Source organism: Cololabis saira, chromosome 19 (genome assembly GCF_033807715.1).
Source record: "Cololabis saira isolate AMF1-May2022 chromosome 19, fColSai1.1, whole genome shotgun sequence".
NCBI lineage: Eukaryota > Metazoa > Chordata > Actinopteri > Beloniformes > Belonidae > Cololabis > Cololabis saira.
The window spans coordinates 2159167-2172797 of NC_084605.1; the positions used below are offsets into that span (position 1 = coordinate 2159167).

A 13631-nucleotide genomic window follows, 5' to 3' on the forward strand; every position below is an offset into this window, starting at 1 on the left:
CAACCTCACACTAACTTCAGGTGTCTGCTATCACTGGCAACGAGGAACCTATCAGAGAACAGGACTCACCGCCTCCCTTTTTATTGGTGGATTCGTGGAAGACGAATGATTTAAAATGTGAGAGTATTTTCTGTATTAGTTACAACTGAACGATATTCTGAGTTACTGTGAATGAGTTGAATAAAATTCAACTTACCAGACTGTTTTGTTTCACTTTATATATGTTTTATCATGCGCCTTATAACCTGGTATACCTAATGGTCCACAAAATATGTACTACATGAAGTATTAGACATCAGTTCTTCTGACATTCAAACAAATGCTTCATTTTCTCTTCATACAAATGAATAAGTCAACATTTGTCCTAGAATTGCTCCTGACATGTTTGTTAGTGTGGAAACTTGAATCATTTGGCTGCACAACATGAGTTTGTATGGATGGATCCACTGGTGGAGCTGCAGAGCTGCAGAGCTGAAGTCACTACGTCTTTATTGGAGCAGCAGCATGATGTCATGAATATTGATGAAGCTCTTTTTCACTGGTTCTGTTGGACTGTTGGAACCTGCATCCTGGTGGTTCAGCTCACATATTTTATTCTTTATTCAGGTTGGAGAACTGCAGGATGTCAGAGATCAGCTGTTCTTCTCTGGTCTCAGCTCTGAAGTCCAACCCCTCCCATCTGAAACTTCTGGACCTGAGTGGGAACCAGAACCTGCAGAATTCAGGAGTGAAACATCTGTGTGGATTTCTGGAGAGTCCAGACTGCAGACTGGAGACTCTGAGGTCAGACATGTTTTATTTGTGTGTTCAGATGAATCTGATGTGAAAGTTGTGTTGACACTAACCTGCAGACATCAGGCTGATCTCCTGCTGATCCACACTGACCATCTGACTGCTCTGAGTTCTTCTTCTCTGCTTTAGTCCACTAACACTTTGTTTCTTCTGACAGTTCCTCTTCTGATTTATGACATAAAACTAAACATTTGAATGTGTCAGACAGGAACAAATGAAGAACCAGAGATGTGTCTGAACCTGGAATAAAACATCTTCAGAAACATGAGTTAACTGAACAGCTAATATGTTCAAAAATGTCATCCAGATGTTAATAAACTTAGAGAGTCTGACAGACAATAGTGGACAGACTGAATGTGTAGTCGTCCAATATATGAGTTACAGAGATAATTTACTAAATAACTTCTTACCGTGGATGAAATCAGTCAAACCAACGTTGACTTCCTTTGACTCCCATTACATTTAATTTCAACAAATACACGTTTACCAAATGTAAAACTCTAAACATGGACAAACATATTTTTCTGTGTTTTTAATATTATTCCTTAATATTTCTGTTAAGATCATTTCATCCAGGTGACATCAAGACATAAGGTGCAACAAATAATGTCTTTTTATGGTTTTCAGTGTGTAAAACTAAATATAAATACATGTGTGTTGAAGTAAGAAAGCTGAAATAAAGCTGCTGTCTAGACGATGAGTTTCCTTCATCAGCAACAAAACATCCAACAAGAACATCAGAAACTTTGTGTTTAAACTATGTCGTCACTCAATCAACGTTTTCAGAGAAAATCTCTTAAACAGACAAATATGTACAAATTGATGAAGAGATGTCTCCTTAAAAACGTAGAAATGATGGATATTGTTCATTTATTCATCATTGATGGAGGAAAAAATAACATTTAAGCAAGTTCAAATTTTTACATCAAAACTCAGCTCCAATAAACTTTTACCTTAATTTAATATATACATAAAAAGACGGATATTTGAATTCAAATTCTATCAAAACTGTTTCTGACGTAAAAAAAAACTACATTAAACCCTGGAGCATCAATTAGTTTCCATATTTTGATGAGTATTTGGTTCTAGTTTCCCTGTAAAGGTTCAGATTTGTATGTTTTTGTACCATCATGCATCTGTTCTTGATGAATCAAATTTCTTAATCAGACAAAAGTTTTCTGCACAAGTTCCAGATACATCACTGGAGAAGAGATGTCTTTCATGAATGCTGAATAAACACAGACGTCCTCCTGTCCTGAAACTCTTTCTCTGCTCACAAAGTCCTTCTAGGAATGAAAACTTTATCGTCCAAAACATCATTTACAAACAGACGTGTTATTGGGACAGAAACACGTGACATGAATGGACTTTACATGGTCTAGACTGTCGTCCTCATCACTGACTTTATTGAAATCAGCACAAACTCAGACTTTTCTGATCATCAAGTCAATAATACTGAAGAGAAATATACGCAGATTATTGATCACATGTGTGACATCAATATGAACATCAGCCTTCATAAAGTCCATCACCTTTCTAATTCTCATCTGTATGGAGCATGTAAAATGATGAAGATGATGCTGAATTTTAACTTATCTGGCTTCCGGTTGGTGAGCAGATGGAGTAGACGTGTTTCGTGAGTGCTCCCGTGAGTGCCAAACTTTTTAAACCACCAAGCCCTCAAACTTTCAAACTTTTTCCTTTAAAAAGGATTCCCTGTTGCTGTTTTTCTTTTTTTTTGTCTCGAACGAGCCCACTTACCTCCGAGATGGCTTCGAAGAGCGGCAAGTCGGGCAAGAAGGACGACGCTGGCGCTGTCTTAACCCTGGCGGCCATTACCACGTTGCTGGAGGAACACCGCGCTGCCCTGGCCGCCGAGTTCAAAAATACTTTCAGTCAGCTCGACTCCAAACTCGACCAAACGCGGCTCGCGGTCGAGGACCATGGCCAACGTGTTTCGTCCCTTGAACTCGCCACAGAAGACCTCAGCCAGCGAGTTACGGACCTTGAAGGCATCTGCTCGACTCTACGGGATGTTAATGCTCGGCTGAAGGCCAAGGTGGTGGATTTGGAAAGCCGGAGCAGAAGGCAGAACATCCGTATCCTGGGCTTACCGGAGTCGACCGAGAGCGGGTCTCCGGCGGCTTTCTTCTCCAAGCTGCTGTGTGAGGTGTTCGGGAACGATACGCTGCCGTCACCGCCAGAGATAGACAGAGCGCACCGCTCGCTCGCCGCCAAGCCGGCCCCGGGACAGAGACCGCGTCCAGTCATCATCCGCCTTCACCGGTACCAGACGAAAGATATCCTCGTGAGGGAAGCGCGCCGGAGAGGAAAGTTGGAATATCGCGGCCAGCCCATCCGGGTCCTGGAGGATTACAGCCCCGAAGTTGCCAGCCAACGAGCGGAATACAGCGGAGTCATGTCGGAGCTCTACCAGCTGGGTCTGAGGCCGGCTCTGCTCTTCCCCGCCCGGCTCCGGCTCACGCTGTCCGGGGGGGCCAGGAAGTGGATCGGCTCTGTGGATGAGGCGCGCAAATTCATCACGAGTCGCAGCAAAGCTTCAAACCCGCCGTAACGGGACTGTTGGAGGCTGTCACGGCTCCGCCTGCAGCCCGGTGCGGCTCACTGACGCTCACGGACTGACTTTTTTTTCTCTCTCTTTTTTTTTTTTTTTACGTGAGTCACATCATTCCTGAGGGGAGGGTGAGTAACCCCGCGACAACCAGTATTTTCTCTGTTGTTAGTTGGACTGCCCCTTTGCAAATATTATTAATTTGCAGTTATTTTTGGCTATTTGAGGGAAGGGGAAAAATAAGTGGTGAAGAGGGAGAGAAAAAAAAAAAAAAAAAGCTTTTCCGATTTACCTATAAGTTTTGTAATAATTGTAAGCTGTTAACCTTACTTTTACGCTGCTTAAGTCGGATGTTTTATATTTTATATTTTTGTACAAATATTTCTGGGCTCATATCGGGACTTACAGGTCAAGATTTGAGAGGGTATTTCTTTTTTTTATTTATATCTACACGTTTTAAGGTGCTAATATGTATACACCCATGATACGGGAGCAAAAGCTATTAGTGTGTAGGATAGGAAGATGCGTTATTGCACTTTGTTTGTTTTGAAGAGCTTGCTGCTTTTTTTTTATTTTTCTATAGCAGCTGTCTTAGTTGGGGTGGGTGGGTCGGGGGGATATGTCACTGCCAGAAACTTTGCATTAACTCTTTTCAACTCATTACTTAATGTGGGTCACATTCAACCTCCTTTCCGTTTTCTTTTTTTTTGCCTAGGTCATTGTGCACACCTAATTTTTCTTCTTAGATATTATGAGTAGATACTTGAAGTTGGTGAGCTGGAATGTTAAGGGTCTGAATCACCCTGTTAAGAGGAAAAGGATCTTCTCACATCTAAAACACCTTAAAACAGAAATAGCCTTTCTACAAGAAACTCATATTCGCAGTTCTGATAATAGCCGCCTGTTCCCGAGGTGGTCAGGGCAGAGATTTCACTCCTCCTTTCAAGCTAAGGCCCGAGGAGTTTCAGTTCTGATCAGTCAGGATGTTTCATTTGAGCAGCACAATGTGATTTCTGACAAGTTTGGTCGCTACGTGATCGTTTCTGGGAAATTATTCAATACATTGGTCGTACTTGTGAACGTTTATGCCCCTAATTCAGTTGATGCAGTCTTTTTTGAACGACTGTTTTCACTGCTCCCTGACCTTAATACATATTCTCTCATACTGGGTGGTGATTTTAATTGCTGGCTCGACCCAGTCCTAGACCGATCCTCTACCAACCCCGGCACAGCAAGTAAGTCAGCCCGTCTTATTCAGGCGTTCCTTTCTGACTACGGTGTTTGTGATGTGTGGCGTTCTTTACATCCATGTGACAGAGAATACTCCTTTTTCTCAAAAGTGCACCACACATACTCGAGGATTGATTATTTTTTTATTGATAATCAACTGATTCCCCTGGTTCATTCCTGTGCTTATCAGAGCATTGTCATTTCCGACCACGCTCCTGTGGTTTTAACCATGTCCCTTCCTGACCTACCTCAGAGAGACAGACAGTGGCGATTCAATTCAACTCTGCTGTCGGACACAAATTTTGTTAAATCAATGGAAACGGAAATAGCCTTTTTCCTATACACGAATATGACTCCAGGAATGTCTAGTCTAACTGTCTGGGATTCCCTCAAGGCTTATCTCCGGGGACAGATTATATCCTACACTGCTAGGGTGAGGCAAAAATCTTATAGGGAGCGATCAGACCTTGCCCGCCAAATCAAAGAGGTCGATGAAGAATATTCTCGGACTAAATCCCCAGATCTTTACAAAAAGCGGCTAGAACTTAAAACTAAATTTGACCTGCTTACCACTCACCCAATTGAACAGTCACTTCTGAAAAGTAAAACCAGGTTTTATGTTTATGGAGACAAATCTGACAAATTATTAGCCAACCAACTTAAAGGCTCTAAGGCTAAACAAAATATTTCTAAGATTCGATTACCAAATGGCCATGTAACTACAGACCACTTACTCATAAATGAAGCATTCAGGGACTTTTATACCCAGCTATACACCTCGGAATCTCAGACTGATCGAGATGAGATTGCGGACTTTTTAAATAGTCTTAGTATTCCCAGTCTTTCACCAGATCTAAGGAAGACATTAGAAGAACCGATATCCCTGATGGAAATTACTCGAGCCATTTCTTCACTGCAGTCGGGTAAATGTCCTGGGGCCTCATTTAAAATGGAGTGCGTAGGATTCATACTAAAAGTGCACGTACTCTCAAAAGCCGAAAATGCCGTGCGCAAAAAAAAATCCGGATCAATAAAACCATGTGCACGCAGACTTCCACGCAGTCCAGCTGGAAGGTTGCGTAGCTGAATCCGCCTCCTATCACGCCCAGAAATGCATATGGATGAGCCTGCTGAGCATGCGCAGTGGCTTTCTGCAGCCTGTTAGGCGCAGATCCATGGTTTGGCGTCAGAATGAATGAGAAGTAGCAGCCACCGTGACACTGACTTTCACGGAGACCTAGATATGATGTGGAGGACAGGAAAACCACATTATTTGGTGGTCACAGTAAAAGTTAGAATAAGTATATAAATAGTAGGCTATACAATAAAATAAAGCGAGTGAGTGGCAGCACGCCGTTGCTGCGCTAAACGCCGTGAGTTCCCCGGCGCAACAGGGGGGACATGTCCCCCCGTCTTTTCAAAATCATGTATTTGTCCCCCCCCCCACTTTTTACAGTTTAAAAACTAACGGTAGGATCAGCAAATCATCAAGACACTCGGGACGGCGGCCCGGCAGCCCCAGCTCCCCCTCCTCCCTCCCGTCTCCCCTCAGAGCTGCTCTAGGCTGATTTATGGTTCCGCGTTACACCAACGCAGAGCCTACGGCGTAGGGTACGCGGCGACGCGCACCATACGCCGGACCCTACGGCGTAGGCTCTGCGTTGGTGTGACGCAGAACCATAATTCCGGCTGTAACAACATGAGCGCACGTACCCGTGCATGACAGGCAGACACACACGGGGAGAAGGGAATATTTCTTTAATTTTTATTTTTTTTAAAACTTTATCCTTATGAACGCAATTGTTATATAGTCCAACTTTCCTTATTTTAATCAGAACAATTTCTTTTTTCCTCTTCAGCGTGGAGTAGTGGGCTCGGAGCGGCAGCCATGACCCCCCCCCCCCCCCATACATGAATCTGACTTCATTTCACCACCTTTCAGCCTGCGTCGCCAGTTCCCCGTGTCTTAAGTAAACTCTTACGGGAGGGTGAGGGTTGCCGTAAAGATACGCAGATTTTTCGGTTAGTTTTTTCTTTTTAGATCCGAGACTTTGCGTAGAAGGTGGCTTCCGCAACTTTCAGGCGCTTTTTCTGCGCAAGCAAGCTTTATAGATGAGGCCCCTGGCCCTGATGGCTTCCCGGCGGAATTTCTAAAGAAATTTTCTACTCTGCTTTCCCCATTGCTATCTACAGTTCTTTCAGAATCCTTCAGCCACGGTTCCCTCCCTCCTTCTTTTTCGGAGGCCTGCATCACCCTCATAGCTAAAAAAGGGAAGGATCCTGCTGAATGCGCCTCCTACAGGCCCATCTCCCTCTTAAACACAGATGCTAAAATCCTAGCTAAAGTCCTAGCCCATAGGCTGGAGAATGCCCTCCCCACAATTATATCTGAAGACCAAACTGGCTTCATTAAAGGTAGGCAGTCTTACTTCAACACAAGGCGACTGTTCAATATTATCTACTCTGCCTCTGAGGCTATCCCTGAATGCGTTGTCTCTCTGGATGCGGAGAAAGCATTTGATCGCGTCCAATGGGATTATCTCTTTGCTGTGCTGGACAGGTTTGGTTTTGGTCCGAACTTTGCTCTGTGGATTAAACTTCTCTATTTACACCCAACAGCCTCAATTCGTACTAACTCTCAACGGTCAAAACCATTTAATCTGCATCGTGGAACCCGTCAGGGGTGCCCCCTTAGTCCCATGCTTTTTGACATGGCTATCGAACCGCTTGCCACAGCGCTCCGATCTTGTGAGGATGTGTCCGGTATCTGGAGAGGTGGCAGGGAACATAAGGTCTCGCTTTATGCCGATGACCTCTTGCTTTTCATCTCTCACCCTCTGGCCTCATTACCCCCTGCGCTGTCACTTCTCAGTCAGTTTGGGAAACTCTCAGGCTATAAACTGAATCTCAGCAAAAGTGAGCTTTTCCCTACCAATCTCGAATCGCATGCTTTAGACCTTTCCAATTTTCCCTTTAAAATCGTAAATGACAAATTCTCCTATTTAGGCATATCTGTGACAAGGAAACACAAAGACCTGCTCCAAGAGAATCTTATCTCATTGTTAAATGAGACCAAACAAACCCTTACACAATGGTCACCCCTGTCAATGTCTCTTGTGGGTCGCATCAATTCAGTTAAAATGACCATTTTACCTAAATTTTTGTACCTTTTCCAGACCTTACCACTCTTTATTCCTGGTTCTTTTTTTCAGTCCCTTGACTCAGTTATATCTTCATACCTATGGCGGGGTAAACGGCCACGTTTGAACAAAAATTATCTTCAAAAAATTAAGTCTGCAGGTGGTCTGGCCCTCCCAAACTTTCGTTATTATTATTGGGCTGCTAACCTGCGCTGCCTTGCATTCTGGTCCTTCTACTGCGACGGCGCTGACCGCCCTGACTGGGTGGCGATGGAGTTACATCCAACTGATGACCTGTCAATTCCTGCCCTACTCGGCTCCTCACTTCCACTTCCTTCACTTAAATCAATCAAAAACCCAGTGGTTAAACATTCTCTTAGAATTTGGGCCCAATTTAGGAAGTTTTTTGGTTTTCACAGCTTCTCTCTTCTTAGCCCCATTGCATCAAATCACTCTTTCAAACCATCCCTTGAGGACCCCACCTTCCAGGAATGGCACAGGAGGGGTATGAATCGTTTTAGAGATATGTTCATGGACGGCACCGTGGCATCTTTTGAGCAGTTAAGTAGTAAATTCAGCCTTCCAAAATCACATTTCTTTAGGTATCTTCAGGCTAGACATTTTGTTCTTTCCCAGACACCCAGCCCTGGTGCATCGATAGGCTTGACCACAGTTGACAAAGTTCTTGCCACAGACCCATTCAAAAAGGGGCTCATTTCGTCTTTCTATGGCATGTTGCTGGATCTTAGGAGTGCCCCTACAGATAAACTCAAAGCAGCATGGGAGCAGGACTTGGGGCTTCCCTTATCAGAGGATACCTGGGAGTCCATACTCAAACTGGTTAATACAACCTCCCTGTGCGCACGTCACTGCTTAATTCAGTTTAAAGTGGTACACAGGGCTCATATTTCCAAAGCAAAGTTATCCTCCATGTACCCAGATATTAGTCCATACTGTGTAAGATGTAAAGTAGCAGAAGCCTCTCTCATCCACATGTACTGGTCCTGCCCATGTCTAAACAAATACTGGATGGAAGTCTTTCATACTCTCTCTCTGGTGTTTAAAATCAGATTAGAACCAAACCCACTGACTGCCCTGTTTGGGGTCATGGAGGGAGGAAGGAAGTTAACCACTGCACAGGGGCACACTTTGTCTTTTGCCTCCCTTTTGGCTCGTCGGGCAATTCTGTTCAGGTGGAAGGATCCCTTCCCTCCTACTCGTGCACAATGGCTGGAAGACATCATGTCCTGCTTAAAACTGGAGAAAATTAGATACTCGCTTCAGCAATCAAATAAGTTCCAGAAAGTGTGGGGACCTTTTCTAGAAGCATTCCAGACCCTGTGAACTATACTTCATATTTATTTTGTATTCCTAGTGCAGGCTTTTGATGTTAGAGTGACCTCATATTGTGATTAGTAATCTGGCAGTGACATGGGAGGGATTAGTTTGGTCTGTAGTTTGTTTTTGTTACTATTTTATATTTTTTCATACTGTTTAATTGTTTTTTATATTTTGTACACTGGTGTATGCTATGATTAACATGCCCATGCCTACTCAAAATATTTGTAATTGACATTCAGCATTTCACCTTTTTTACTTTGTGAAAATTTTAATAAAAAGATCTTGAATTAAAAAAAATAATTTTAACTTATCTGTAAAATGATGATGATAAAAATGATGAAACAAACGGACATAAATGATGAATAAGTATTGATGAAATTATTGATTGATCAGAGTGACAGCTGACTGATCAGATGGAGCAGCAGGATGAAGAAGTCCTGCTTGTTATTCTGGTCCAGACCAGGTTAGCTGCACACCAGAGATCTCCATGGTAACGAGTCCAGCCCTGCTTCTGTGCAAACACTAAGATTCTAACGTTTGTACTGACTGAGATATTCAAACACAACATGTTACAATAACAAGTTGTTTATCTGCTCGTTTAACACTCAAAACTAGTTTTACTGCATGAAATATTAGATATCAGTTCATCATGTTTTTGTGTCTCTGACATTCAAACAAATGCTTCATTTTCTCTTCATACAAATTAATAAGTCAACATTTGTCCCAGAATTCCTCCGGACAGTTTGTTTGTGTAGAAACTTGAATCATTTGGCTGCACAACATGAGTTTGTATGGATGGATCCACTGGTGGAGCTGCAGAGCTGCAGAGCTGAAGTCACTACGTCTTTATTGGAGCAGCAGCATGATGTCATGAATATTGATGAAGAAGTTTTTCACTGGTTCTGTTGGACTGTTGGAACCTGCACCCTGGTGGTTCAGCTCACATATTTTATTCTTTATTCAGGTTGAAGAGCTGCAGGATGTCAAAGATCAGCTGTTCTTCTCTGGTCTCAGCTCTGAAGTCCAACCCCTCCCATCTGAAACATCTGGACATGAGTGAGAACTACAACCTGCAGAATTCAGGAGTGAAACATCTGTCTGGATTCCTGGAGAGTCCAGACTGCAGACTGGAGACTCTGAGGTCAGACATGTTTTAGTTGTGTGTTCAGATGAATCTGATGTGAAAGTTGTGTTGACACTAACCTGCAGACATCAGGCTGATCTCCTGCTGATCCACACTGACCATCTGACTGCTCTGAGTTCTTCTTCTCTGCTTTAGTCCACTAACACTTTGTTTATTCTGAAAGTTCCTCTTCTGATTTATGACATGAAACTAAACATTTGAATGTGTCAGACAGGAACCAATGAAGAACCAGAGATGTGTCTGAACCTTGAATAAAACATCTTCAGAAACATGAGTTTACTTAACAGCTAATACGTTCAAAAATGTCATCCAGATGTTAATAAACTTAGAGAGTCTGACAGACAATAGTGGACAGACTGAATGTGTAGTCGTCCAATATATGGGTTACAGAGCTCATTTACTAAATAACTTCTTACTGTGGCTGAAATCAGTCAAACCAACGTTGACTTCCTTTGACTACCATTAAATTTCATTTCAACAAATACAAGTTTACCAAATATAAAACTCTAAACATGGAAAAACATATTTTTCTGTGATTTTAATATTATTCCTTAATATTTCTGTTCAGATCATTTCATCCAGGTGACATCAAGACATAAGGTGCAACAAATAATGTCTTTTCATGGTTTTCAGTGTTTAAACTAAATATAAATACATGTGTGTTGAAGTAAGAAAGCTGAAATAAAGCTGCTGTCTAGACGATGAGTTTCCTTCATCAGCAACAAAACATCCAACAAGAACATCAGAAACTTTGTGTTTAAACTATGTCGTCACTCAATCAACTTTTTCAGAGAAAATCTCCTAAACACACAAATATATACAGATTGATTTTCAGAATCAGCTTTATTGGCCAGGTTCGAACATTGTCCATCAAGGAATTTGACTCCGGTAATTTCGCTCTTTGGTATTAAAAATAAACAATAAACAATAAACAAATGTGGTATTTCTATGTACAGTATAAACATTTTAAAGGTGCAGCAGTTTGAGGTAGTGAGAAGGACAGTTCTGAATAGAATTAGAATAAGTATAACCTATTTACAATTTTAACAGACAAATTATACAAAAAATACAAAAAAATCATACAAAAGAAATACAAAAATGAGAGGTGCAGCAGAGTGAGGCAGACATGATTATTAAAGAGGGTGCTAGATGATTTTTCTTTTTTTTTATTGCACGTGTTTGGTTACTCTGAGACTGTTATTTGTGAGAGTTCATCAGAGCAACCGCTTGCGGGAAGAAACTGGCCCTGTGTCTGGAGGTTTTAGCGTACAGAGCTCTGTAGCGCCGTCCAGAGGGGAGGAGTTGGAACAGACTGTGTCCCGGGTGTGAGGGGTCTGGTCCTGGTCCTGGTCCTGGGTGTGAGGGGTCTACAGAGATGTTACCTGCCCGTTTCCTGTTCCTGGACCGGTACAGGTCCTGGATAGATGGGAGGTTAGTCCCAACTATACTCTCTGCAGACCTGATTGTCCGTTGCAGTCTGTGCCTGTCCAGTTGTGTGGCTGATCCAAACCAGACAGTGATGGAAGAGCAGAGAACAGACTGTATGATGGTAGTGTAGAACGTGATCAACAGCTGCTGTGGCAGGTTGAACTTCCTGAGCTGCCGCAGGAAGTACAACCTCTGCTGAGCTTCTTCCTGACGAAAGTGATGTGGGTGGACCACTTCAGGTCCCTGGAGATGGTGGACCCCAGGAACTTGAAGGAGTCTGTGGAGGAGACGGTGCTGTTGAGGATGGTAAGGGGGGGGAGTGGCGGTCGGTTTTTTCTGAAGTCCACTGTCAACTCCACAGTCTTGAGCGGGTTCAGCTCCAGGTGGTTCCGACCGCACCAGTGGACCAGCTGTTCCACCTCCCGTCTGTACGCGGACTCGTCACCTTCCCGGATCAGGCCGATGACGGTGGTGTCGTCCGCGTACTTCAGGAGCTTCACAGACGAGTCCCCTGAGGTGCAGTCGTTGGTATAGAGGGAGAAGAGCAGTGGCGAGAGGACGCACCCCTGGGGGGCGCCAGTGCTGATGGTACGGGTGCTGGATGTGATGCTCCCCAGCCTCACCTGCTGCCTCCTGTCACTCAGGAAGCTGGTAATCCACTGACAGGTGGGGGCAGGCACGGTGAGCTGGGTGAGCTTCTGGTGAAGGATTGCGGGTGCGATCGTGTTGAACGCCGAGCTGAAGTCCACAAACAGGATCCTCGCATAAGTCCCTGAGGTGTCGAGATGACGCAGGATGTGGTGCAGTCCTATGTTGACTGCGTCATCCACCGACCTAATTGCCCGGTAGGCAAACTGCAGGGGGTCGAGCAGGGAGCCTGTGGTGTCCTTCAGGTGGCTCAACACCAGCCGCTCAAAGGTCTTCATGACCACAGACGTCAGGGCGATGGGTCTGTAGTCATTTAGACCTGTGATGGTGGGTTTCTTGGGGACTGGGATGATGGTGGAGCGTTTGAGGCATGAGGACACCTCACACAGCTCCAAGGACCGGTTGAAGATCCGCGTGAGGGTGGGAGCCAGCTGTTCGGCGCAGACTATCAGGCAGGAGGGGGAGGGGGAGGAGGGAGAGAGGGAGGAATAGATGAAGAGATGTCTCCTTAAAAACGTAGAAATGATGGATATTGTTCATTTATTTATCATATATGGGGGGGGGGGGGACATTTAAACAAGTTCAAATTTTTAAATCAAAACTCAGCTCCAATAAACTTTCACCTTCATTTAATATTTACATAGAAAGACGGATATTTGAATTCAAATTCTATCAAAACTACATTAAACCCTGGAGCATCCATTAGTTTCCATATTTTGATGAGTATTTAGTTCTAGTTTCCCTGTAAGTCTCAGATTTGTACGTTTTTGTACCATCATGCATCTGTTCTTGATGAATCATGTTTCTTAATCAGACAAAAGTTTTCTGCACAAGTTCCAGATCCATCACTGGAGAAGAGATGTCTTTCCTGAATGCTCAATAAACACAGACGTCCTCCTGTCCTGAAACTCTTTCTCTGCTCACAAAGTCCTTTTGGAATGAAAACTTTATCGTCCAAAACATCATTTACAAACAGACGTGTTATTGGGACAGAAACACGTGACATGAATGCACTTTACATGGTCTAGACCAGGGGTAGGCAACCCTGGTCCTCGAGTGCCACTGTCCTGCATGTCTTAGATGTTTACCGGCTTCGATACACCTGATTTTAATTAACGGTGCTCATTAGCTTGTCATCAAAGTCTGGGCAGTTCTGTTGATGACACAGCTCCTTGTATCACGGTGTGCTGAAGCAGGGTAGCATCTAAGACATGCAGGACAGTGGCACTTGAGGGCCAGGGTTGGCTACCCCTGGTCTAGACTGTCGTCCTCATCACTGACTTTATTGAAATCAGCACAAACTCAGACTTTTCTGATCATGAAGTCAATAATACTG

At 43.6% G+C, this 13631-nt stretch overlaps 1 protein-coding gene across 1 annotated transcript; it reads left to right on the plus strand.

The window, feature by feature from the left end:
- The first annotated feature begins 610 nt into the window (after positions 1-610).
- LOC133419424 (NACHT, LRR and PYD domains-containing protein 8-like) lies at positions 611-12787 on the plus strand. The gene is made up of 3 exons (XM_061708601.1): positions 611-783; positions 10040-10171; positions 12685-12787. Exons 1-3 carry the CDS (start codon positions 623-625, stop codon positions 12785-12787), a joined length of 396 nt encoding a protein of 131 aa, XP_061564585.1. The 5' UTR covers positions 611-622.
- Positions 12788-13631: the final 844 nt, after the last annotated feature.

Coding starts and splice junctions, on each gene's coding strand:
- LOC133419424 (XM_061708601.1), top strand. CDS start 623: ATGTCAGAGATCAGCTGTTCTTCTCTGGTCTCAGCTCTGAAGTCCAAC. Junction 784..10,039: donor TGCAGACTGGAGACTCTGAG/GTCAGACATGTT, acceptor TTCTTTATTCAG/GTTGAAGAGCTGCAGGATGT. Junction 10,172..12,684: donor AATTCAGGAGTGAAACATCT/GTCTGGATTCCT, acceptor CACCTCACACAG/CTCCAAGGACCGGTTGAAGA.